Source organism: Oenanthe melanoleuca, chromosome 20 (assembly GCF_029582105.1).
Source record: "Oenanthe melanoleuca isolate GR-GAL-2019-014 chromosome 20, OMel1.0, whole genome shotgun sequence".
Taxonomy (NCBI): domain Eukaryota; kingdom Metazoa; phylum Chordata; class Aves; order Passeriformes; family Muscicapidae; genus Oenanthe; species Oenanthe melanoleuca.
The window spans coordinates 6,061,461-6,088,528 of NC_079353.1; the positions used below are offsets into that span (position 1 = coordinate 6,061,461).

Sequence of the window (27,068 nt, forward strand, 5' to 3'; positions counted from 1 at the left end):
ACTAAAGCATTTGCTTCCTCACACCAATTCCCTGTTGCAGGGCATTGCTAGGGAATTCAAATCCCAGATCCACCAGTTTCTGGTGCTCACTCAGCTTCCCCCAGAGATGGGACCCCCTCAGAGTCAGGAGATCTTTGCCTGATGCAGGGCCTGAATCAGCCTCAGGTGCTTGCATGGCATCCACGGCCAAGCCCTGGAATGCAACCCCATCTCCCACTGTCTCAGCACAGCCACACTTCCCTGGTCACACTCAGACACTGACATGCTCCAGCCCCCCTCCCAAATCCCACCACCCACTGCCATCAGCCAAAGGACACAGATTACCCCCTCACATCTTCCATCTGCACTTTGGGCCACCTGAAGATTGCTCTGAGAAACCCCAACTCCAACCCCCCAGCCCCTTCCTGGACTTTGTCATTTAACTGTTCCATCTAATTAGTGAGAGTTTTGTGCCTGGCAACTCCACTCCTGGCCTTGAGCCCATTATTTTGATCCTCCTCTGCTTGCAGTTGGTCTGTGTAGCTCATTTTGGGTGTGTAGTTGGGATTTGAGAGAGGCTGCTTAAAAAGAAATATGAAAAATTAATTGTAGAAGTCTGGGCTGCCAACTGCAACCATGTGGAGTATGAGGAACAAGCTGGACCCACCCTTGGGTCAGCAGCTCTAGACATCCTGCATCCTGGGTGTTCCATGATGGTCAAAAAAATTGCAAAAGGATTTCCTTGTCTGGGTTTTGGACTCAGCGATTTCCTCACCCTCTCCCTGGCAGAGATGCCCAGGGCAGAGGGCAGGAGTACAGAGAGTTCCTCAGCATGCCCTGTGCATTCCTGAACTGGTGAGAACTGGGAAGAAAGGGAGTCTTTCATAAAATATTCTGCTCCCTCCTCACCCAAGTAGCACCTGAATGTATGGGTAAGTCCCCCAAGGTCTGCCCCCTGCCCAGCTCAGCCTCAGCCCCGGTGCCACACAGGGATGTGCAAAGCCTCTGTGCATTTTTCTCATTTCAGCATGAGGAGGGGAACTGAGGATGGAGCATAGAAGGGTTTGCAAACCAAAAGGAAGGGACACCCCCTCTGCTGTCCTTCTGCAGCCCCTGTGACAAGTGTGCTGCTCACATCACACTCCATCAGGAGCAGAAGGGGCTGCCTGCTTATGCCCTGAAACAGATCTGATCAGATCCAGCAGGGAATGTTTGTGCCTCACTGTTTTGAAAGAGGTCTCACTGAACTTCTGTTCTGCAGGAGGAGACTGTGGACTGATTTACCTTTACTGACCTTTGCCAGATTAGATCCTCCAGTGGTACCAGCGATAGACGAGCACAGCTGATTTCTAACACACACGGCTTCGGATCTTGATTTGCACCTAAATGAAAGAGTACTTCCAAATGACATCCCTGAGGACTAAATACTGCCTCTGAGCTGAGCCTACCAGACATGCAGAGCACAGACTCATCCCTGCAAACCTCTGTCTGCACAGGACACACACTCACAGCTCAGCCCTGTGCCAGGAAAGAGATGATAAACCACAACCTTTTTCTAGTATCTTTTTTTATTATTATTATTATTTTCCTATTCAGTTCCAGGAGCATCCCTGCTGCTTTGAATCCCTTTTTGGTACTACAAAACACCTAGAAAAAGTTAAAGAAGAAAAAGCATGTTTGTAGAAGTTTCTGGTCCTTGTGCTGTGGGAAAGAAAGTGGGAGGATGCAAGAAAAGTGATAAAGATAAGGTAGACACAGATATCTGATGGATCAAGTATTTTCTCTTCAGTCCCTGTGACCAGCTTACAAGGATGTATTAAAAACCACTTGGGGTTGTGGTGAGTACACAGGGACTTCAGTTCTAGCACCAGAGAGCACCAAAAGCAGCAGAGCTGCCTGCACAGCCCTGGCTTGGCTGCAGAGCACCAGGGAGCCAAAAACACAAACAGCACTTTGCATCCACCCGCGTGTCAAACACCACAGCGTGGCCTCCCAGCCTAATTGACAGAAACCAGCAGCTCCCCTCCACTAATGAGAGCACCCATTACACCTAATTAGCTGAGGTTCTGTTCCAGGTCCTGTTACGTTCACACTCGGAATACATCTTCCAGCAAAGAGCCTCTTTGGAGGGAAAAAAACAAAGGAAGAGGAACATAATTCAAATTAAGCCCTTAAAGAGGAGGGAAGTTGGAGAACGCAGGTCATGCTGAGGAAAATGGTCTTGAGGAATGGTACATGACTCTGGGGTCATGGGATGTGCCACTTGTCACCAACAACTGGCAAAGTACAGCTGGAGATGGAGGGTGGCACCCCATCCTGAAACATCCAGCCCTGAGGGTCCTCTTGCTCTTTTGATGGCATCAGAAGATCGCTGAGGTTTCTCCTGGGCTTCACGTTTATTTATCTTCTTTTTCTACTGATTTCTCCAGATGTTTCCTGGCACCACAGTGAATTTGAGAAAGGTCTAGCCTTTCAATGAATTGTTTTGGATGGGTGTCCATGGGACAGTGCAGACAAGGGTTAGTGGGTGATGACAGCAGTGCATGGGAAGAGAAGCAGAACAGAATAGTGGCATTGAAGCAGCTTCAATTTGTCTCTATTTCCTGGGAGCTGTGGAGGAAAGAGGCACCTTGGCAGACTCTGGGCTGTCACCATTGAGGGCAGAGCCCATCCCTGGGAGGCTGACAGGGCAGGAAGGGTCCAAGGGCTGAGGGCTTTGTAGACAGTCAGTGCAGAGGGTTCAATCCAGGCAAGCACAGTGGTCCTGGGGCAGGGAGTGGTACAGGAGGTGTGAGAGCAGGCACAGCATCAGGGGGTCTCATGGGGGCTCTGAGCCCTGCAGGGGTGGGTTGGACTGGCTGGTGGACAGCAGGAGTGCAGGTCACAGGGCACCTGAAATGGCACAAGAAAGCAGAAAAGCCCTGTAGGAGCAGCTGGGGGCAGAGTGAGCTGTTTGTAAGTGCTTGGCAGGTCTGGGGCAGGAAAACCTTTAAACCCACAGTAACACTTTTAAGGGACCCTGTAAACCCAAGCCTCAACAAGGATCTGAAACAATGGCAAGGAAAAGCCAATTCATATATCACACTGCACTCTGTCACATTTCTGAAGCAGTGTCACGGTTTGAGTGGAAAATCTGTAAAGACCAGAACACCAAATCATGCTGATAAACAGCCTGGCCAGCCTCCAGGCTTTGTCTTTCTGCTTTTTGCTGTGTTTATCAGCACAGACCAGCCTTCACTTGCCCCATCCTTTAATCTAACTTCCAGAGAATGAGCGCTCCCCCTAGTACTGACTGCATGGCAGAACTGCACTTCTCAAAACTCCTCTGCTCCTGTCCCTGAAGTAATCATTTTCAACATATAAAACCCATTCACCATCTTCTCCAGACTGGCAGCTGCCAGGGAGCTGTTCAGCCTCTCTGGCAAGGCTGCAGGGATCTCCATGGGAAGCAGGAGAAGGGAGCCCAGGCTGTTCCCCGTGCCCATGAACACCTGGACTGGAGTTCTGCCCAGGACTGTGTCACTGCTGAGTGGCAGTGGGAGTCCCCAGGCTGGCAGGGGCTGACAGGACTTTACACAGGGACTTTACACAGGCACCTCACAGCTGTGCTGCCCTGCCTTGGGCTCAGCAAACAGAGGACTGCTGCCTTCAGGAGTGAGGAGCACAGTGACTCAGATGGGCAGGGGGAACTCTCTGCCAGTTTGTAAGCAAATGATGGATTGCTCCATCTGCCCAGATGTCCTTGTTCCCTGGGGAGGAACCAGTCCATCCACCCCATCACTGAGCTTTGTGATATCCCTCCCCACAAAGGTCCTTCCGAGGCTGTTGGATTTGGGGTTATGACATTAAATGTTGTTAGAATAAACCTACCCAGAGTCCCAGGAGAATAGGCCCAAGAGACCTCACCCAATCCACCTGGTCCATCCTATACTTATGTCTTTCCCCATCTTTGCCAAACCAGTTCTTGAAGGACCTCCAGGAATGGATACGCCACCACCAGGTCCCCAGACAGCCCATTCCAGTGAGTCACTAATCATCACCAGCAGAAACGAGTGTCTAACCTGCTGCATTTAAGTCTATTACCTCATGTCCCATTCATCACCTCCCTGCTCCACTCCTCCCTGCATGGGAACACTGCTGAGGTGTGCCCCACGCTGACCCTGTGGGGTCCCAGCCCAGAATAAACACACTGACCTTACACAAGGAGACAACATGGTCATCTTTTCCTCCGTTTATCCCCAGTCTTCCTGTCCTGTCCACGTGTGCTGGAGTTCCTGTGGTGCCACCTGAGCTGGCTCTCTAGTGCATTCACCTGGGGGTGAGAAAGCAGCAGCTCTGAGAGGAGTCTGCACCACTGCACAGACAATATTTAACCTGTCCCAAATGCAAGGAGTCTGCACCACTGCACAGATAATCTTTAACCTGTCCCAAATGCAAGGAGTCTGCACCACTGTACAGACAATATTTAACCTGTCCCAAATACAAGAAGAAAATGCTGGCTCAAGTTTTCTTCGCTGAGGTTCATGACTCCATGAACATTGGGGCACCAAGTTTTACCTGTTTCCGTAGGGAAGTGACTGTCTTCTGCAGTTCAGCCACAAGGGACTCGAGATTCTCTCTGGAGGAAGAGTTTGGAGAAGGTGCCTCGTCTCTGGGGTCAGGGATAAAAAGTGAAAGGGGTTATGCAAACAGCAGTTTCCTCGGTGAGGGAATCATTTTGCCTTCTCCAAGTGAGCATCAAAGGGAAGGTCCCAACTGCAGATTCAGCTGCCAAGAGATGCCAGCCAAAGAGCCCCTTAGCCCAGGTATTTACACACCAGAGTTGGGCTCTGCACTGAAGTGTGGAGGACTGGCTGAGCTCAGCATCTCTCTACTGATCCACCCCTGACCCCAGACCTCTGCAAAGCACCAGATTCAGAGGCCTGGGTGGACTGAGTTATTAAAACTTCTGCTTCATAAAATGGAGGTGGAAGGGGTGATACTACACCTGGGCAAGGCAGGCTTGTGCTTTGCAGGGTTCTCCTCTGGGTAGCTGAAGCCAGGAGACCTCTTGGTTCGGAAGCGCTGCGAAAGAGCCCTGAACTGCCCTCGAGTCCGGCAGTCTGGGGAGGGAAGGGAAAGCCTGCAGTGAGCACTGGTGCTCAAAGCAGGACTGTGTGAACTGCAGCAGCACAAGGCAGCACTGCCCTCCTGCACCATCCACCCTGCACACATCTCGTGGGCCAGAGGGAAGGAGGCAACGAAGGTGTGGAAAAGGGCGTGCATCACTCAGAGATTACCATCTCCCAAATGGACATCTGAACCAGAATGCAGCCCAGAGGGACCATGGCAGCATCTGAGGTTTAATGGCAGAGATATAGGCTCCCAAACGAATCAGTGAAGTGGCACATGCTGGGGATCATGTCCTATTTTAGTCTCTCCCTCAGCCAGAGACTAAAACCTTCAGTGAAGTGCACTTTCAGATAGATTAAAAGAAGCTAACAGAGTTAACAGGCTTCCTAGACAGATGGCCAATGTCCCAAACCTCTCAGGGTTTAAGAAGCATTTGGTTATAATAATAATTAAGCCATAATTAATAATTTGCTTTAACTTTTGATCAGCCCTGAATTAGTCAGGACAGGATGATTGCTGCAGGTCCTTTACAACTGAAATATTCTATTCTATTCTATTCTATTCTATTCTATTCTATTCTATTCTATTCTATTCTATTCTATTCTATTCTATTCTATTCTATTCTATTCTATTCCATTCCATTCCATTCCATTCCATTCCATTCCATTCCATTCCATTCCATTCCATTCCATTCCTATATTCAGTTCTCTTTGCACCCATTTGCCAACACAAGGGTCTCAGTGCAGCCAGGAATCAGCTACAATTTCATAAAATCTGCTGTGGCATGTGATAAGTGCCACCCAGGGTGATGCCCACATCAGTCAGTGCCAGAGCATCCCTCTCCTTACCCTCACAACAGTCCTGCCACAGGCGAAGGTCCACGGCAGGAATCTCCTCACAGCTGACCATGCCCTGCAGGTATGATGCCACCTGGAACACATCTCTCTGCAGCTGCTGGATGTGGTCACTGTTGTCACAGATGACACGGGCCAGGGACGCCTGTCTGATCTGAGTCAGCTGCGCTGGCGTGAAGACTCCGGGGTTCTCATACCAAAATCTGCAGTGGGGTGTAATCACAGCCTGACTCAGCAGTGGGTGAGTGAATGAGTGAGTGAGGCTGGGAGAGGAAGAAGAGCTCCCTGACATCTGTGTGGCAGCACCCACACCCCTCAAAATGAGCGTCTGCCCTGGTGTCAGGGAGCTGCAAACACAGATGGCTTTTCCTGAGCCCACAAACCCCCATGCTCCTGCCCTAAGTGCATCACCAGGCAAAGGTGTCTCATTCACACAAGCAACAAACAGGGATTAGATAGAAGCTCCTGTGGACATTGTCTGGGATTTTCATGAGGTATTGGGAACGTCCTCAATGATTCACAGTGTACTGTAGTGAAATGAAAATCATTAAATCAAGAAAGGACGCCTTGACAGTAATTGTGACAATTGTTTTTTTGCAAATACACTGGACAGAGAACACTGTTTCTCATATCATAAGACAATAAATAACAAAAAATTACAGATTCTGCTTCTTCCTGTAAGACAAAAAACCTCCCAAAAAGAATACCAAAGGATTTGGATGATTCCAATGGCAATACCTGTCTCCATCCCTCAGCCTTCTGAACTGAGTCGTTAACAGGCACATCAGTGTTGGTCCCACTCTGGTTCCAGGAACAAGATCCTCCACCATCAGTGCTGGAAACAGGTCAATATTTTTGGTAGTTCCATATAAACTGCAGGATAACAGAGATTTAAAAAAACCAAAAAGTTAAGAGGGTCTCAAAGAGTGGTGATAATAGAAATTTGTATGTCATGAACTCATCTGGACAATATTTTGAATGGTTTTATCTAAAAGACAATTGGATAAAGACCTGCCTTCGACAAGGCAGCCAGGGCAGATAGGACGCAGTTTAGTCTGACTGGAAAATAGCTCCAAGGTTCAATCTGCTGCCAAACTCCACCACAGCAGTGCCTGACAGCATTCCACCCAGAACCAGACTGATCACTTGGAGAAACCTCATTTGCCTAAGCCCATTGTTAAACCACAGTTATTACCCTATCTTACATCTGTGGGGGGCAATATCTGGGAAGGTTATTCCATGGGTGTACTGGAAGAAGCAGGAACTTTTCACTGACTGGTCTCCAGTAATTTTGATCCTTCCACATCCAGGTTACAGTACCTCCTGAGCTTTTCTCTGATCTCCAAGTTCTTTATCTCATTCCGGAGGTCCTCAAACTCCTGCACAGAGGAGAGGTTGCAGAAGACCCTGAAGTCGTTGTAGGGTGGGATGCCGTGGTCTCGCCCTCTCTGGATGTTGATAGCAGCCAAGTCCAGTGACACAGAGTGTGCCATGGAGAAGAGTTTCTCCGTCAGCTCCATGTTGAGGAGTTCAGAGGGCACCCGCATTTTCCCCGGAACCCCAAACAGCCCACGGAGGAGGGGGTCGATCCCCCCTTCCTGCATGATCCTGAAAGGGGAGAAGAAGGCCTTGTGCAGGGGGATGTGGCCTTGCTGGATGGGCTGGAAGGTCTCGTTCAGCCGGTACAGGATGGGGTTGATCAAGGTGTGCCCGAAGCGGAAGGCGGCCGTGGCAAAGGCGTTGAGGATCCCCGCGTTGACGTTGGGGTCGTAGCCTTTGTACTCACCCAGCATCTTCATCCCAGCCTCCCCGAGGACCTTGGGCAGCCACTGGGCATAGGTGATGTGCTGCATCTGAGCACCCACAATCTTCCGTGCCTCGTGGTACAGGAGGTCCCCGTCCCAGTGCGGGTTGAGCGCGGCCAGCTCCGCGGCGACGCGGTTGTGCTCCCTGAACCACAGCGTGTGCATGGCCGTGAGCCCCAGCTGCTCGTTGGCACGGTGGTCTCCCGCCAGGAAGCACGGCACGGGGCTCTCGTTCTCATCCCTCATGCACTCCGTGGGTGGCCCCACGGCAAAGGGAAGGAGGTGCTTCCCCGAGCTGGGCACAACTTGCCCTCGCTTCAGCAGCCCTTTCTGGCCGCTCAGATCGCGCAGCTCCCGCGATTCCTGCTCCGTGCTGCCGTAAACGTTGGAGGCGTCGATGTAGGATGTCAGGTGGTTGATCTGCTCCCTGGCATAGACAGAGTTCATCAGCAGGGAGGTCATCCCGCTGCCGCACACGGGGCTGGAGCGCACAAAGAACATGCAGCGCCCGTTCCGCACGCGGGGGTCGTTGGCGGGGACCGTGATGGAGAAGCAGGGAGGGTCGTTGCTGCACACCTCGCTGCAAGGGGCTCCGTCTGAGAAACGGGACATGCTGATGGCTGCCACCGTCTGGTCCATGTCGTGGTCCAGGAACTGGCCCCACTGCATGAGCATGTGCGTGAACTGGTCATCGGGGGTGATGGTCTCGGTCCCGATCATGGCCGTGGAGACAAGGCGAGGTAGAGGAAGGGGCAGATCCCTGGCGTCTTCTGCCAAGGAAAACCCTCGGGGGAGGTTAAATCCGTTCTGGTAGGCGGGTTTGAGGAGCCTCTGGAAGGCTGTGAGGGATGCACCCCACATGGGGTGCTGGAGGTTGTTGCAGGAGCCGTCGTGGGTCCTGTACTTCTGGTGGAAGCAGATGTCGGAGCAGTTGGGCGTGCGGCGGTGCGCGGAGCAGCCCGACAGGTTGGCGATCATGGCCAGGTAGTGAGGGGACACCAGGTCATTGTAGCGATAGCCTGCAGAGGGAAGGGCAGAGCACCAGCTCAGCATCACCTGAGCCTCCTGATCCCCAGTGTCCCATGGAAGGCACTGTGTGAAAACCCCTGTCAGATGGGCATGGGATGGCCAGGTGTCTGAGCATGGTGCTGCTGTGGAATTTATGGCAAACAAAGGAAGCACATCAAGCCCACAAAGCAAAAAGGAAAGAGAAAAGAGTTTAACAGCACAGGGCTGAAAACCAGAAATGTTGTGACTGGCAGAGCCAGTGGGGGTGGTCTTGGTCCCTATTCTTGGGGTTTTTTTGGCTCCCTGGGTTATTGCTGCCACCACGAGTCCATCACCCACCCAAGCTCTACGTGACGAGCGGCAGGAAGCCGTGGGTGACTGCCAGGGCACTGCTGCACCATGTGAAAGCGCTGAATGATGCTGCATTGTGTGGATGCTGACAGGGCAATGAGGAGCAGAGGCTGGCTGTCCAACCAGCCCAGACCAGACCTGCTGCCTGGAGAGAGACTCCTCGCACCCTGGAACACATCCAGGCAGGAAAAAATATTTACAGGCTCCAAACACACATGCCTGCTACATGATGAATCACACGTATAGGTAGAAGCACACAGTGTTTGGGAATGTCTGCTGTAGATCAAGGAAGTGCCAGGCAGGAAGTTTTGGGGTGCAGCTGCTGCATGATTGGACCTTATTAGGTATTTTTGGTGTTACATTGCTTCGTTGTTTGCTATCTTACCTCAATAAAAGGAACCTGAGTTGGTGGCACTTACCTGAGTTTGTAGCTAAGTGGTCAAAGGAGTAGAGACAGAAAAGGGATATCCCACTTCCTCTGTAATAGCACCAAAAAACCTCACAGTTCACAGCACTCATTGCCATTTGGAGGGCAGGAAACATCTCAGGCCTTGCTGTTGAGGGTCTGAACTTCAGACCCACAAGGATAGTCCTTTATCAGTTAGATGGTCAATATTTTTTCAGTAATAGGGCTTTTATAGCCATCTAAGAAACTTTTACCAGAACAGGGAATTAAAACATTCTCCTTGGTTCAGTGAAAAAAAGACCAGCCCTTTAGCTGTTAAATAAAACATGAGATATGGAAAGAATTGCCACCTAGACAACACATTTCTTGATATACCAAACATTTATCAGGATTTTTGATACACCACTGCACATTTTTTAACTTCCTGGATGTCTACACATCATTGTTTTCATTTCATCCTGTGCAGAAAATCAAGAAGGGAAATGAAATCTCTCCTACCTGTGACATTCATGTCCACAATCAGCCCTTGCTGCACGTGCTCCTGGATCAGCTGCAGGGTTCTTTCAAAGATCTCCCCTGCCCTGGCTGTCTCGAGGGTGTAGGGGTCCCTCGGGTAGCGGAACAGAGCCAGGAGGTCATTGGGAGTCTTGGGGCGCCTGATTCCAGGAATTAAAAGTGATGCAGGATCATTAAAATTAATCAACTCTGCTCAGGGCAGTGAGACCCTACAAGCAGCCAGAGTCAGGCTCTAAACTGGTCTAGTGCTTGACCCCCAAATTACTGCATAACACCAACGTGGCTTGCCTGCACATTGTAGATGATTAAAGAAAGGATATTTTTCCCCAGGAAAATGCACATATTTAATTCCTTCAGTTTCTCTGGGTTTTTCTATGATAGCAATTTATTTTTTCACTTTTCAACAGCTGAAACCCAGAGGGTTTATGGCTTAATACAAACTATCCATCCTTCCAATAAAAACATATATTGGACCAGAAAAGGAGGGAATCATATTCACTCGAGAATTTATTTTTTATTGAGGAAACGGATGGAATTTTTATATTATTATTTCTGCTCACCCTCCACAAAGTCACTTGTATTCATAAAATGACTACTCTGATTATTTTCCTTTCTACTCACTATCTCCAGAACCAACTCCAGCTGACAAAATGCAGATAGAAATGACATAAGAGATGATGCTCGTGTGTCTCATTTTTCCAGAATCCCAGATCTGTTGGGAAGCTCTATCACATCCTACACGGTGCAGCTTCAACCTCCAGCACTCGAAACTCGTGACTTTCCTTTGCGGGTTGCCAGGGGTAAAACGAGCTTTGAGAAAGCTTCATTTCTTGTGGGGTTTTTCATCATTTTTCTGCTCGAGGCACTTGCCACACTTACCTGCTGAAGAGCTCAGTCCGTGTGGAGTTGATGGCGTGGTCCACGCTGCTGATGGCCTCGCGCAGCGACGTGGCCACAAACGTGTCCCCGCTCCGACCCACGTCCGTGGCTGCCCAAAGCACAAAGAAACAGCAAGACAATTTGCCTCAATTTGCCTCAATTTGCCTCAATTTGCCTCCATTTGCTTTGATATTAATTGTCCCTCCCAGCTCATGAAAATCTGAGCACCAGCTCCAGAGTGACCTCAGTGCAGAACAAACCGCGTTTTTTCCGTTTGCAATATGAACACCATGGATTTATTTTTGAAGACAGATATTCTGAAGAATGTGAGCTGCCTGAGAAAGAAGGTGACTTTTTCAGGAGATGTCTGTGGGGACACATTCAAAGTTTTCTCCTGTACAGCTTTGCAAAAAAAAGTCTATTTTGGTTAGTGGTTAAAAATCACAGTGAGTTAATCCAAAATAATATATCTTCTTCCTACAAAGGTGCTTCTCAAATTCATGAAATTAATTTAAATATATTGCTCATACATTAATTTTCTGTTTGTAGAACACTTTACTTACTAATTATTGGTAGTAATTAGTAGATATTTATGATAATAATAGTTCAAACTTATGTTAACACATCTGCTACATCATTTAAAATCAAAAGTACCAAAGTTGTTGTTGGAATAGCTTCAGAAGTAAAGTTTAAGATAACTACAGGATGCATTTTTTAAGGCAGGGCCTTTGTCACAGCTGAACAAACCAGTTCCCAGTTGGCTACTGGTCTATGCTACAGCCAGCTGGTGAATGAGGCACCAATCAAGAATAAACCACAGAAATCATCTCAGGAATTATTTCAAACAACAAAGACATTTCTGATAATTTTCAGCTCCTTGCTTACAACCCCTGTATGGAAAATGTTACTAAATTTATCTAATAAGCGACTCACTATCCACTCTGGCTATTGCTGGAACAGCTCCTTACTTATATTTTAAACTTTTTTGTTTGCCTTTGATTTCCTTTTCCTTTGCCAGTTTTCTTACCCTCTAAGAGGTACAATTTCCACTCCTGACCTCTGGATTGACCAGCAGAGGAGAGCTACTCCTCCTGGTTCATTGCAGCTGCCCTAACACACAGAGCAGGAGATTGAAAACCAGGCTTAACTCCCATTCCCAAGAGTGGTGCATGGTCTAAGGCTGGATTTGATGATCTTGGAGGGCCTTCCCAGCCTTACTGATTCTGTGATTCTATGATTCTATGACAGAGCAGACATTTAAACCCCTGTATTTGCAGCGACAATGTTGTTGTGCTCCTCCCTTCCTTGGTGTGTGAGGTTTTGGTCAGATGATGATTTGTGAGCAGGTTGGCACATTTTAATAAGTTTCTCCCTCCCAGCAGAGGCTATAACTACAAGGACACTGAACAGCTGGGCTTGCAGGAGGAGGTTTAAGACAACACCTTTGGCTTTGCAGGGAGCAACTGCAGCTCAGCTGAGCAAACAGCCAGGGGCAGCCGGGAGGTGCTGGGGTGACTCCAATCCAAGGGACCTGGCTGCAAAGAAGCTGAAGAAATCATTTCTCACATAATTATTGCTCAAAGTGCAGCTGTGAACAGAGCACAGCACCTCCTTCCAGGGGAGCCAGAGAAGGCCCAGGGGGACACAGTACCAGTGATGGTGAGCTGCATAGCACTCGAGGTGAAGCCAAAGGGGTTCCTTGCTATGCACTCGTATCTGCCCTGGTCAGCCACACCCAGGTCCTGAATGGAGAGGGTCCCATCCTGGCTGATGTGGAACTTGCCACTCTCTGTGATCTGGATGCCCTCCTGTTGAGCCATCAAAAGAGAGAAGCTGTGTCAGAGCTCGGGAAGCTTCCCACCAGCCCAGCCTTCAGCCTGCTCAGCAAACCCAGGGATGGATGTGATGAACAAATGTGGCCACCAGATGTTAGCATTGCTCTTCTAGAGGAACCAGAGAGCGTTCAAGGACACCTGGTCCTGGTGGAACCATGGTGAGGAGCTCAGCTCCTGCCCCTGGCCAGGCCAGGTGGTACCCACAGGACACCCCACACCACACAGACACCCCACAGGACACCCCACACAGACACCCCATATAGACACCCCACAGGACACCCCACACAGACACCCCATAAAACATCCCACACAGACACCCCACACAGACAGGCTGGCTGGAACGAGTCCCAGACCCTGATGTCCTCACAGAAGTTTCATGGCACTGAATAAGTTAAAATGTTGTTCTCAGTTTTAGGACAACCTGAAGCTGATGGATTTTTGCTGGCTTTGATCTGTAGATCTCATCTTTTGCTGGCTCTGACAGCATCACTCAAACCCAACATCTCAGCCTGGCTGGGGGCAGAAGGGACTTCAGGTTTTATTTTTTCATTCTCCTGCTTCTTAACGTTTTTCTGCTGCCCTGCCACAACCTAAAGCTTGTTCTGCTGCCTTCTCAGGCCCTTTCCCTCTGCTCCCACTGTTGGTTGAGCCCACAGAAAGCTGCAAAGAAAGAAAGAAAGCTGGTTCACTTCCCAGCAGGCTTTTGTGGGGAAAGTGCAGCTCAAGCATTTTCTGTGCCTGACTGTGCTCAAAGGTAACAAGGGAAGGTCCCAAGTCTTGTACTACAGAACAGCAGGAAAAAAGTCAGAAGAAATTCATCTAATGAATTGGAAAGAGCAGCAGGCTGCTGTGTGATTTTGAGGGATTGTGGCTTTGCCCCATCAAAGCTGGAGCCAACAAGCTTCATCCAATACCATCAGCAGAAATTCTGGATATAACGATGAACCACTTAGAAAAAAAAAAAAATTCAGGGTTTTGTTTTGTTTTGGTTTTTTTCCCAGGGATGGTCAATCAAGTATCTCTATCATCCTGTAATGTCACTGGCTTCATGTGTCTCTTTTGGAAGGAAGAACAGGAGACTATTTGCTGCAAAGGCTTTGGGTCTGAGGAACTGCAACGTTCTCTTAAAAACCTCAAATCAGAGGAAATGTTGGTCTTTATCCATATGTAGTGCAAAACTCATAAGGCTGGGAGAGGTGTTGAGGGGGCAAGTTGTTTAATCCTGCCCCAGTGATGTGAAGTCACCACGTACCTTGACCCAGGTTATGGTGGGGCGAGGGTCTCCCTGGGCAGCGCAGGAAATGGAAACGTCCTGGCCTGTCTCTGCCACCAGGTCTTGGGGGGGATGAAGGAACACCGGGATCACTGTGCAGCACAGGGAGAAAAAAGTCACTGGGGAGAAAAATGCATCAAGGAAAATAGAAAAATATCTGTGTGAAAAAACATCTCGGCATGGGAAAAGCAGAGCTGCTGAGCTGCTGCTCGTGCAAGGGCTCTGCAGAGGGGCAGCAGCTCACCCTGTGCTCTCTGTCTCACTGCCTCTGTCCATAAATTTATGTAATTTATGTAATTTATGTAATTTATGTTCATTATTTTCTGCTCCTCTGCACCTCTACTTGGGGCAATTACACAGGAATGTGCTCCATCATTTAAAGTCCTGAATTCAAAGGCACTTTAGAAAAGATGCTCCAGCTGAAACAGGGATCATAACTTGCTTCAGGAATTATTGGAGGCTCTCTCAAAGTGCTAGTCAGGCCAGATTAAGTAATTATATTGATCTTGCTGATCTTAAAACGTTCTGTGAATTCTGTGCTAGAAGCTTCACTAATTTCATGCTTCTAGAGAGTTTCCTTCCCTCCAGACTGTCATTAGTAAAACCCTGCCCTGTTTGTGAACAAGAAGGGAAGTTTGCTTATTTAGAAGAATAATTTATGAGGAAAAAGAAAGACAATTAAGAAAAAGCTTCAAAAATAAGGAAAAAAAAAGAAGAAATTGGGCTTTAATTAAGCAAAAGTATCTCCATGTGATTTGTGTTTTACAGAATCTTGATTTTAGAAAATCTAAATTTAGATTGAACCTATGACCTGGTAGGGAATGCCTGGTAAGACAAATATATCAAGGTTCAGATTATATGTTTGCTAGAAGGAAGTATGTTTTGCAGAATGTTCTGTTTGAAAAATAATTTTACAATTAATTCTATAGGAAATACAATTTTAAAATGGAAAAAAAAAAAAAAATAAAGAATATCTATATCTTAGTAAGAATTTAATTAGCACACTTTTTTTCCCAAAATTATCCAGTTTTTCCTTTACCAAAGCAATTTTCTCGAGGACAATTACCAAACTGCAGCAGCTTATTCCAATTTACAAACCGTGGCACTCAGGAAACCTCTCTCACATTTCCCACCAGCTGATGGAGCCCTTGTGGCTGGATTTCTGTTCCCAGGATGCTGAAACCCAAAAGCCTGGGAGTTTTAAACTTTCTGTGCTTTCTGACACTAACCCCCAGGGGAACACTACTTTTGATTTGAAACCTTAGAGAAGGCTTCCAAATTTGAGTTAGAATCACAGGTATGTAGCTGAATAAAATGTGTGACATCACATAGTGAAAGATTTAAAATTTCAAGTTTTTAGAATATAGTAATAAGTATAAAACAAAATGGAGGTTCTTAAGTATTGTCTCTTTCTTCCTTTTTGTTCCTTCTTCCTTTTTCATAATTTCAAGTAGTAGTTTTATTTAGTTAAAGCTGCAGTGCAAGTCACAAGTATAAATAATATGTTAGCTTTTCATTACACTGTTTAGCTTTCAAAAACCTTTTTTAAAGGTTCTACCTCCATTTTGCTCGCTTTTAGCTCTTAGCCAGAAATGCTGAAGAACTCTGTACTATAAATAAGATTTAATAAACAACTAAGCCCAAACACAAAAAAATCGGGAGGGGGGGGAGGGGAGGGGAGGGGAAGGGGAGGGAGGGGAGGGGAGGGAGGGGAAGGGGAGGGGAGGGGAGGGGAGGGGAGGGAAGGGGAGGGGAGGGAGGGGAAGGGAGGGGAGGGAGGGAGGGGAGGGGAGGGGAGGGGAGGGGAGGGGAGGGAGGGGAGGGAGGGGAAGGGGAGGGGAGGGGAGGGGAGGGAAGGGAAGGGAAGGGAAGGGAAGGGAAGGGAAGGGAAGGGAAGGGAAGGGAAGGGAAGGGAAGGGAAAGGGAAGGGAAGGGAAGGGAAGGGAAGGGAAGGGAAGGGAAGGGAAGGGAAGGGAAGGGAAGGGAAGGGAAGGGAAGGGAAGGGAAGGGAAGGGAAGGGAAGGGAAGGGAAGGGAAGGGAAGGGAAGGGAAGGGAAGGGAAGGGAAGGGAAGGGAAGGGAAGGGAAGGGAAGGGAAGGGAAGGGAAGGGAAGGGAAGGGAAGGGAAGGGAAGGGAAGGGAAGGGAAGGGAAGGGAAGTTTCAGGGAAGGGAAGGGAAGTTTCAGGGAAGGGTTGGGAAGTTTCAGGGAAGGGAAGGGAAGGGAAGGGAAGGGAAGGGAAGGGAAGGGAAGGGAAGGGAAGGGAAGGGAAGGGAAGGGAAGGGAAGGGAAGGGAAGGGGATAGGCGGGAAAGAAAACCTGCAGCTGGGAAAAGTATTTTTAGAAAAGTCTTGTAAAAAACAGAGCTGTAGATGGTTTTACACCAATGAACGTTACGTTGATCTATTGTAACCAATGAACAAAGTGTAAACTTTGCAGAGGGTATAAAAGACAAGATGCTGTTGTAATAAATGGTACATTAGCCTTCTGAAACGTAGTGTGTCAATTTGTATGTCGTGCCCACCCCAACAGTGACAGCTGTTTACCCCACACCCAAAGGGCTGTCCCAGCCTGCCCTCGTGCCCAGCTCACCTCGCGGGGTCACCGAGAGCTGCACGGCGCGGGTGGCGACGCCGATGGCGCTGATGGCGTGGCACTCGTACTGCCCGTGGTCGTGCAGGGCCACGCGCCCCACGCGCAGCGTGCCCGTGGACAGCACGCTGTGCCGCCGGTCGCTGGGCAGGGGCCCGCCTGGGGAACGAGCAGCTCGTTAGTTCCCTCCCTCGGTCCCCATCCCGCGGGTCCAGAGTGAGTTCTGCTTTGGCGCGCGCTTCGTGTCTGTTCGCGGCTCTGGAGGCTGCTGGTGTGTCGTTGTATTGTTTCCTAGCTCCAGCACTTCTCCCACGAGACAAATTCCTGAGGGACAGTTCTGATCCTGCTTCTTATGGGAATCAAGGACAAGACGCCTTCCCAAGATGCTTTCCCAAGACACCTTCCCAAAACACCTTCCCAAGACACCTTCCCAAGACATCTTCCCAAGACATCTTCCCAAGACACCTCCCCAAAACACCTTCCCAAAACACCTTCCCAAAACACCTTCCCAAGACACCTTCCCAAAACACCTTCCCAAGACACCTTCCCAAAACACCTTCCCAAGACGCCTTCCCAAGACGCCTTCCAAAGACGCCTTCCCAAGACACCTTCCCAAGACACCTTCCCAAAACACCTTCCCAAAACACCTTCCCAAGACACCTTCCCAAAACACCTTCCCAAAACACCTTCCCAAGACACTTTCTTGTGTATTAGACACAACTAGCAAGCAGGGAGGCTTAAAAAGGAGTTGAACCAAGAGGGGGAATTTCTTCATTACCTGTGTTTCTAACTGGGGATTCTTGTCAATTATGCTAATTTGCTGGGCTTATAAAACTGTACTTGCCCTCTGTCAAGTGTGCTTTGACACCAGTGCATTTTCAGCGTGCAATTTGCCATATTTGCACCTGGGTGCCTCCAATTAAAGACCTGCTTTTATATTATTTCCTGTATTAATATTATCTCCAAAGTGCTTTGTGTTGTTTCTAGGTTTTGAAGGCATCACCATCACTGGAGGAGTCTGTGTGATAGTCACACATTTCATTTCCTTCCCAGCATCAATTGCCCTGAAATACCAACATTACACACTGAGTTGTCTTGTCTGATCAGCTGGGAAGAGCTGGAACCCTTTTTCTTTCCTCCTAAATATTTTCTTAGTGCATCCTGCAGATTTTTTGACCCCTGATGGATAGCAAATCACTCTTCAATTATCCAAACACTCCATTTCATCAAATAAATGGGAACATTTGGCATTGTCTTTCTAAATTTGGTCTGACTTTTTGGTTTGGAAACAGTTGTTTCAATATTTTCTCTATTTCAGGAGAAAAGCTGAAAACTAAACTGCTTTAACAAACCCAAATAAAATTATCAAAATTTGTCAGGTTAGCAACTTTTTTCTTTAATATACTCCATTTTCCTCCATTTATTCATCCTCTACTTATTCACCCCAAATACCAAATCCCCTCACACTCTCAAAAGTGGCTTTGAGATGAGCAATGCTGCACTGCTTCTCTTGTCTTGCTTTTAGCATGTGAAAGCACTGTAAAGCTCAGTTCATTTTTTATTTATGGACTGCTGAGTGCAAACCTGGTTGCAAAGCAGTTATGAACCTTATTTCTTGTCACTGTGCTCTTTCCACGTGCCTAAGATATATTTTCAGGGAAGTGGAGGAAAACAGGTTAACGGAGATGGAGAACATGCTGGCAGAGCAGAATTTCAGCTGGTCCTTCTTAACTCTGTGTCAGGGCCATTGCTGTGGAAGCTGGAACACAATACCCACAAACTCTCCACAGCCCTAAACCATTAATTATGGCTTGTGAAGCATAAGGAAAAGTTGGAGGACCTCTGGGCCAAGCATTATTGGCTTCTGTCCCAGAAAGTGCTGGATGAGATCAGTTCAGTGGAGCCAGCATTAACAATTACTTGAGACTTTAAAAGTTCACCACCACCTGTTGTCCCAAAATGTTTTTTTCCTAAGCTATGAGAAAACTCTGAGGTGTGCCAGTGAATGGTGCCCTTCTGCAATGTGCTCCCCAAGGGCAGCAAATCAGGACAATGACACAGAGCTGGCACATGGTGGTACTGCAAAAGGAAGTGCTGGAATCACCATCCCCAGAAATGTTTCCAAAAAAGTGTAGATTTGACATTTTGGGACACGGTTTAGTGGTGAACAAGGCAGTGCTGGGCTAAGGGTTGGAATTCATGATCTTAGAGGTCCTTTCCCACCCAAACAATTCTGTGATTGATATCCACTGACCTGGAGTGCCCTGACCTTGTCTTTTCAGAGGAGGTGGGAAGAAATGTGGGGCTTTCCATGGGTTTTTTGCTGATGAAAACCATCACACTCCTTCCTCATGCCACAGACTCCAGATGCTCCTTCCTCATTACCTAACACCATCCTTGGTGATGTACAGCACACCTGCTAATGGGACTGGGTCTGTGCTGGTCACAATTTGTCCTGTGCCACCACTGCAAGCCTCCACCCTGGACCAGCAGCTCAGCTGCTCCCACCCACACCCCGTGGATGATGGCATGGGAGAGAGAAGCCCCAAGCCAAGTGAGGCAGTACCTGCCCTTGTCCAGGTGATCACTGGGGGAGGGTGACCCTCAGCAGAGCAGGGGAAATCCACACTTTGTCCCTCAGTTACTGTCTGATCCGTGGGAATGACGAGAAACCTGGGAGAATCTGGAAGGGAAGGCAATGACTGAGCAGCAGGAAACACTCAGGCAGCAAACTCAGGGGGTTCATGGCAGCAGAACCAGGCACAAGACTCAAATACACCCCGCTGACCAAACCCTGTGTCCCAGAAACGTCACAGAATGTCCACAGGGTCAGCCTGGGAGCCCTCACCCTGCACTATGATCCTTGCTGTGGCCTGGATGGATCCCTCGGAGTTGCTGGCATTGCAGTTGTACTGCCCCTGGTCTGAGAAGGTGACATTCTGGATGAAGAGCCCTCCAGAGCTGGTGATGGTGAAGCGGGAATCCTGTGGCAGAGGGGAGCCCGAGCCAAGGGTCCAGCTGATGCAGGGCTGGGGGTGCCCAGAGACCCCACACTCCAGGGTGACACTTTCTCCAATCAGTACTTCAGTGTTCTGTGGCTGGATCACAAAGGTGGGCTTGGCTGGAAGGAAAGGAGAGCTTTAGGAGCCAGCTCTGCTGCCTGCTCACTGATGGGCAGGAGCTGCTTGGACTCCTCTGCAGCCCAGCAACCCACCCTGGTTCTTCCCTGACACCAAATCCTCGCTGTGAGAACTGCCCCAGCATCCTCCCACCACCTCCTCACACCCACTCCTCACACACACTCTGTGCTGGACCATCCCCACGCCTTTGTCCTCTTCACTCTTGTGCTGAATTCACTCCCTCCCCATTCCCAAATTCTCTTCAATCTCTGTGTACCCCTTTTCCCACTCCAGTGGGAATCCCTTCAGCTCAGGCCTCGCTTGGCTGTCACCTCTCTCTCCCCCAGCACACCAAGAACATCTTGGCACACACAAAGCTGGGACTGGCTCTGATTTATCTCCCCTCCCATCCCCAAGCCCAGCTGGGTCACAGAGGGGTGCACAAAGCTCAATTACACGGGGAGCCAAAATAGCGCAGCACGACTTCTTGTGTCTTGACCTCCCCAGCAATGTTCTTGGCCATGCACTGGTAGACGCCTTTGTCCGACTCCTTGGTGTTCTGGATCATCAAGGTACCATCTTGCAACAGGTTCAGGCGGTTGTCATCCTTCATGTCAATCTTATTACTGAAAAACAGCCACAAACAGGCAAAATCTGAAAGGGATAAAGGCTGGTGGTTCCCCCGGGGGGATCTGGGGGCTCTGCATGGCAGTAAGTTAATGTTTCTCAGAGCTATTGTGAGACTTCATGAAATTTGCAGCAAGAGTTCTGATTCACAGCACTGAACTGCAGCCCCAGCTCTGATTTGCTCCCTGGGTGAGCTGCTTTTTCTCTCCCCACTGATTACACAGGACATTTACAGCCCATCAGGAGAGCACTCTGTGCCCACGTCACAGCTGCCATTGTCAGGGTGTCCTGCCCCTAAAGCCTGTTCTCCTCACTCACTAAGTGCAGATTTAACAATGAATTAACACTGTTCTTGTGTGCAGCCATTGCTCCTCACACTCGAGGCTCAAAGGCCTCAGAGGAGCAAAAAGCTCTGAGAAGTCACCGTGGGACCCCAACACAGCTTGGACTCCACCCCAGCCCGAGAGCTGTGAAACATCTTCCTTCTCTCTGCAAGGACCCGAGACTCCTGGATCCCAGCCCGCGGCAGAAGGTCCCAGTGCTGCATCCCGTTTGTCCCAGCACGAAGGAATCTTGGATGGCTGCAGATGATGGAAAGGGAAGAAGGGACCTCTCTCCCCCTAGGACAAAGGCTGAACCCACTATGCAATCTAATCTGCTTGCTGGGCATTTATTTAATTCCCCTGGTGTCTCCTCACTCCAGCCATATCTCTTTTGTTGAACATTTATTATCATTACCCTTCTTACAATGCTGTCTTTGGGAGCCTGCCAGCATTTCCCTAACAAAACCTTCCTTCCAAAGGGACTTAACTCAGCCATAAACTTTTGCTCTGGGCTGAAACTCTGCCTGGTGGGGGTTTTGCTGAAGAAGCACACATTGATCATTTTTTATTAATAACCAAGCCCTGCTCAGGCTTCACCAGACAAGCAGCTCATAAAGCAGCAAAGCAGCTTCACTTCAACAGTGGGCACAGAATATTTTATTGTGCAGCATTTCCCAGAACACTCTGGCATCTAGCACACAGCCTACACACGAATTTGTAAATTCTGTCCTTCAGTGGAACACAGCAATTTTTCTCTTTGGAAAGAAACCTCATACCTAGCACGATCAGCCTTTAGTGAGAAGCATTTCAGCAGTTAACAAATGGCAAGCATGGTGGCTGAGAGCAACATGAAACACTAATTTTATTTTTTCCTGATCAAAAGACAACTGCTTTCAGCCTGCAGAGTATGTTTATAGGAAAGTTATAAGCTCTTGGAATCCATTACAAACGCAGATGAAGTATTTCAGATGCAGATGAAAACACCACTTGGATTACGTGGTCACCAGAGAATGCTGTTAAAAGGAAGGTAAATATAACCCATGAAATAACCATTTCTTTTTTCTTCCTTTTTTTTTTTAACATTGTGTCAAACAACTTTTGTAATTGCAGGCAGGCACTGAAGAGCTCAGTGCTTGAAAACCTTTGCCACCCCAGGTCCTTGCGTGTGACTTACTTGTTGTGCAGCCAAATAATGGCAGGCTTTGGGTTGCCTTCTGCCCTGCAGGTGAAATAAACTGTGTTTCCCAAGAGCACATCGACGTCCTGGGGTTCTGAGGTTATTCGAGGCCTCTCTGCAAAACATCATTTGAACACAACCCAGTCCAAAGCAGCACAAAACTACCTGCAGCCCAGCTGGGCTATGGTGGGGCACACAGCACCCATCCTGCAATGCCCCAAGAAACAGGCACAGCTCCAGGCACAGCAGCATCCACTCAGAGCCACCCCAAAACTCACTAACACCTGCATATAGCATGGAGGAATGGCATAAAAGGCCCTGGGGAACTGTTGCTGTTCCTATTCCAGTGTGTTGGGCAGTGGATCAGTTCCCACAGACCTGACTGTGCAGTGGTTCATTATAGAGCTGCTCCCTGTCTTCCCCCAGAGAAGCAGAGAAGTCAGTAGCATCCTCACTAGGGTTGTTTTCCTGCCCTTGGCAGCCTGCAGCTTCCTGCTCCACCTGAACACAGAGCCAGCTCCCTGCAAGCCACACCACTTCCTTCCCAACAGGATTTCATTCATTATGGCCCTAATTCATCATCCTGTCCCTATGCAGCCAAGCCTTTCACTGTGTGCTTCACTTTGAGATGTACTCAAGCAAGTTAAACATTGAAAGGATGTGCTAAAACAGAGAGGAATTTATGGAGAAGCCCTGGAGAGCTTGATCTTGATTCAGCAAACAGCTTACCCATTTCACAATCTGCATGCTCACCAGCAATTCAGTACAACCAGCTGGATTATTCCTAGAATTGAGAACCTGTCACCTCCTCCAGTGGAAGGTCAGTGTCCTCACTCCTCAGATAACAAGTTAATGGCTCAGAAAAAATCCTCAAAGGCAAATCCAGCACAGCCCAAACCCAGCACAGCCCCACAGTACAAAACTCTGACCCGGGGCAGATTTGCCCCTGTGGCTCACAGCTGCTCAAAGCCGTGGGTTAATGGTACCAGCAGCTTTCAGACTGAACAAATATCAGCCACCTGCATGGGCAGAGCTCTGTGCTGAGCCCTCTATCATTTGTCTTCCCAGCTGGCACACCACCAGAGTGAAAGCCAAATGCCAGCAAAATCTTCCCACCAGGTGCTCTGGCTAATTTGACAGACACCCCACTGTGTTTCCATGCCTAAACCAGAACAAATTTGCACTAACAGCTGTACTGTGGCACTAGGAGTGTGTTGGGGACAGCTTGTTGTGTGGCACAGCCACTCCATGTGTCCCCAGCTGCTTTCCCTAAGCCCTTTCTATCCCCCCTCCCTTGAGGTCACAGACCCATTTGTGCCAACTCAACTCTTTGCATGGCTGTGCCCTAAATTAAGCTGTGAAATGGTCAACATTTAAAAAAAAATATGAAATCATAAGAGAAAAGCTGAATTCAATGGAGAGCTCTTCAAAATCCAGCTGAGCTCACACATTTGGCTCACAGCAGGGCCATGCACAGCTGGACTGGCACATCCAGGAGGGATGCTAACAGCCAGCCCGTGTGGGTGGGAATTCCTCAAAATGACTCTACCAGCAGCAAAGCACCATGGAACTACAGCCAATGTTCGTGCCAACCTCCACTTAAAAATCAGAGATTTGTCTTTTTTTATACAAAATAACTAATTTGGGGATTTTTCAGAACAAAAGCTAGTTTAAAATTCTAAATTTAAAGAATAACAGCCTAACAAAAGACATCAGTTACACCACAGCCAAACACAGCATTCAGCTCCATATCTATGATGCTCCCCCTCTGGTCCCCAGTTGTGTTTCCAGCCCCTCTCAGTGTTTCCCTTCTGTTCAGCCCAATGTGGGGTATTTCCTCTGGTTCTTGGTCTAGCCACTGTTGCAGCAGATCCTTTACCATCCCTGCTGTATGCATAAAGCCAAGACAACACCCTCCAGCCAAAACAGAGCTGCCTCCAATTGGGAACGCCAGCTTGGGTTGGTTTTTCCCATTTCAGCAGTGAAGGAGGGCGAAATCAGGATGCCAGCAGAGTGAAGAGGGCTGGAGGAAGCAGTTCCCAGAGGCAAGGCCGGCTGCAGGAGAGGTGAGGGGTGGCCGGCTCACCGCAGCTGAGCTCCGGGGCGGTCAGGGTGGCGATGGAGCGGCCGTGCAGCTCCCGCGGCGCCTCGCAGCTGGCGGCGCTCTGCACGCCGCCCCGCTCCGCCTGCCGCCGCAGCAGCTCCGCCAGCCACAGCAGCTCGCAGTCGCACAGCAGAGAGTTGGAGTCCAGCCGCCTGCAACAGCCAGGAGAAGGCAGCTGAGTGCCCGGCCTGGGCACGGCAGGGGGAAGGGTCACCTGCGTGGTTTGCCCCGCATTTGATTGTACCCCATGGGAAAACTGGAGATGTCTCAGTGCCGTGATGGTTAATTAGATGCTTAGCCAATTAGAAAGATTTAACTGAAAAGCTACCATCAACCATTCCAGTTTCAGATAGAAACGATTCAGTTAAACTGGACCGTGCAGTTTTGGAATACCTGAGACACTGAAATGTTGGGTTTTACCCTAGGATGGAGATTTCAACCTTTACTGAATTCTGTAAGAACTGCCTCTGTTACAGCTCTTCTCTTTATGTGTGGATGGGATCAAACCCTTTCTGTAACCAGCTGTGAGGGGCTGCAGCATTTCTGCACAACTGCAAGAACTTTTATTACTGCAACACAAGCCTGAGCCACAGCGAATGGAGCTCCAGTGCCCTCCCAGTGCCCTCCCAGTGCCCTCCCAGTGCCCTCCCAGTGCCCCCAGCCTCTTCCCTGCACTGACCTCATCCCTACGAGCAGTGCTATCCATGAGGATAAATAAGGACTACAAGGGGATTATTTTGTGCCTCCTTCCCCACTGACAGTTTTACAGTCGATGGGTCTGGGCCATTGTAACGGTTTTCAAAACCAGCACAGCCATCCAAAAAAAAAAAAAAAAAAAACAAAAAACAAAAAACAAAAAAACAAAAAAAAACCACAAAAAAACAAAAACAAAAACAAAACAAAAAAAAAAAAAAAAAAAAAAAAAAAACTAACACTTTCAGGATCACATATTTGAGAATGTGAGATTTCACACAGGGCCATGACCGAGTATTTTATAGACACCCCAGCTTTTTCTCTGGCACCTACAGACAGCATTTCACAAGATATTCTCTGTTAAAGAGAAGTGAAGCATTTTACCTGCTTGCAGAGATCACTGAGGGCTGTGGTGGGAAATACATTATTTTATTGTACTTGAAAATCATGGCAGAACACCAAAATTCTTTACCTTTTGCATTTTTTTTCCCTGCCAAACACATCATAGAACTTATTTCCAGAGATCATAAAACCAAAGCAAGAAAGAAGTAAGCTTAAGAGACAGACAGGTTATGTGGGAATGGCACCCTGGGGGATTCCTGCATGGAAAGGGAATCATGCCCCTTGGCATTCCTCTGACTAATTCCAATCTAGAAAACAAGCCTTTTCTTTTATGACTATGACTTTTCTTTCCATGTTAGATACTGATCTACAGACATGTTCAAGGTTGTATCTGTGACCTGGACTTTCTACATTTTTCAAGGATGTTATGGGTTCAAACCATTGTGAAGACTTTCCAGGAACGTCCATTCCTGTGGCATTATTAAGCTGTAAGCTGATTATAATTAGACACTAGCATAAAGAAACTTCTAACTGCTTAAATAAGCTTTCAGGTCCAATCAAAACTGTTTTATAAACTTAGCAGTGGCCTTAGAAGTGCAACAAGGAAAAGCTTTGCCAACCAGGCACATTCTTCCTCAGGTCCTGCCCATCTGATTGAAGATAAACAGGCAATGTTTTTTACTTACAGCCGTTTGAGGGATTCCAGTTGAGAGAATGTCCCTGGATGAATCCTGGAAATCTTGTTGTTGTGCAGGAATCTGCAGTGGGAGAAGCCATGCCAAGACATAATTCAGCATTTGCACTGTGAGGATGATAACAATTCAGTTTGAATGCACAGGCTGCTCATCAAAACAGAGCTCAGTTTTTAAATTCTGTGTTTGTTTCCATGAGCTGGGATTTCATCCCTTGGTGGGTGTGATGTAATGTGCCACAGCCGAGAGCGGGCGTGGGCTGGAAACAGTGACTCAGGATGTGATGGAGCAGGTTTGAGCTGGACCCTTCCAGTTTCTCTGCAAAGGGAGGAAAAAGGGCACAAAATCCCCTCAGATTGGACCCACCCTCTGTTTTCTGGGCCTGGGTCAGCTCCAGTTCAGAAGGGACCTTCTCCTTCCCTGTGCAGATGATGTGACAATCTTACAGGGGCAGCAATTAGCACTGGACAACCCCTGCCTTACACTCCATGTAGTTATTAACCCAAATCCATGAGCAAATCTAACTCTGACATCCCACCTAAACTGGGCTTATCTCTGAACAAAACTGAGGAAAATTCTCACTTCCAGAATCTCAGCACACACAGAAAACTCTCCAGTTCTTAGGGAGAAACCCTGACTGTGCTAAAATTCACAATCTTAATGGAGACAAAAAGGGCATCATTAATTCCCCATTCCTATAATGGTGGGGGGATTTACTTGTGTTGCTTGCATCTAAAACTCGTAAGAGACCATTGATAAAAGAGATGAGGCAATTTTAGTCAGTGGTGGAACAGGAGAGAAGACAAAAGCAGCACAGCCTGAGTGCAAATGTCTGCACACACATGTGTGCACCAGAGTTCAGCCTGGTTGCCCAGCCTGGAGGCTGAAAAACCTTCCTTTAAAATTTAAATCCAGAATTTTTGTTGGATCCAATACAGTGACTGAGATCAGTCATGTACTGATCCAGGTCTGAATTTTCCTAAGGGTGTGAGATCCCACAATTTTATTTCTTTGGCATGTATGGATGTAAGGCACATTTCCACCCAGCCCAGAAAAGTCTGCTGGTTTCTCCATGGAGTGGGAGCCACACAAGGACTGTCATGCTGGTGGCTCCATTAGTGCTAGAAGCAATCCTGGGGAGCAGGAGACTCCATTTCCTTACTGCTTTCAAGAAGGATGTGTGTTTTTCTTGTTAGACTTTCTTCTGACTTTATCCCTTTTCCACCCCCTTTTCTTGCTCACTCTGCCCAACAGTGACTAATTTGCTGACCTTATGCTCAGAGCAAAATCCCACTTGGCTTGACCAGCTGTAGGACTTTCTGCAGATTTACTCCTATTTAGATGGAAACCTGAACATAGCATAAAATGGGAAATTCCCTTCAC

General features: G+C 48.3%; 1 protein-coding gene across 1 annotated transcript in view; it reads right to left on the bottom strand.

Moving 5' to 3' along the window:
* Window positions 1-1,566: 1,566 nt before the first annotated feature.
* The window catches only part of LOC130261471 (peroxidasin homolog), a 44,853-nt gene continuing 19,351 nt past the window's right edge, over window positions 1,567-27,068 (bottom strand). The window contains exons 6-23 of the mRNA XM_056507760.1: window positions 25,680-25,751; window positions 23,941-24,110; window positions 21,852-21,969; window positions 20,184-20,353; window positions 19,457-19,729; window positions 19,175-19,291; window positions 16,609-16,767; window positions 13,998-14,110; window positions 12,562-12,718; window positions 10,911-11,019; window positions 10,014-10,171; window positions 7,266-8,769; window positions 6,684-6,818; window positions 5,940-6,148; window positions 4,967-5,081; window positions 4,537-4,630; window positions 4,174-4,291; window positions 1,567-2,871 (exon numbers count right to left, since the gene is read on the bottom strand). Of these exons, the coding sequence (XP_056363735.1) occupies window positions 4,196-4,291; window positions 4,537-4,630; window positions 4,967-5,081; window positions 5,940-6,148; window positions 6,684-6,818; window positions 7,266-8,769; window positions 10,014-10,171; window positions 10,911-11,019; window positions 12,562-12,718; window positions 13,998-14,110; window positions 16,609-16,767; window positions 19,175-19,291; window positions 19,457-19,729; window positions 20,184-20,353; window positions 21,852-21,969; window positions 23,941-24,110; window positions 25,680-25,751 (3,769 nt within the window). The 3' untranslated portion in view covers window positions 1,567-2,871; window positions 4,174-4,195. The remainder of the gene's footprint in view (window positions 2,872-4,173; window positions 4,292-4,536; window positions 4,631-4,966; window positions 5,082-5,939; window positions 6,149-6,683; window positions 6,819-7,265; window positions 8,770-10,013; window positions 10,172-10,910; window positions 11,020-12,561; window positions 12,719-13,997; window positions 14,111-16,608; window positions 16,768-19,174; window positions 19,292-19,456; window positions 19,730-20,183; window positions 20,354-21,851; window positions 21,970-23,940; window positions 24,111-25,679; window positions 25,752-27,068) is intronic.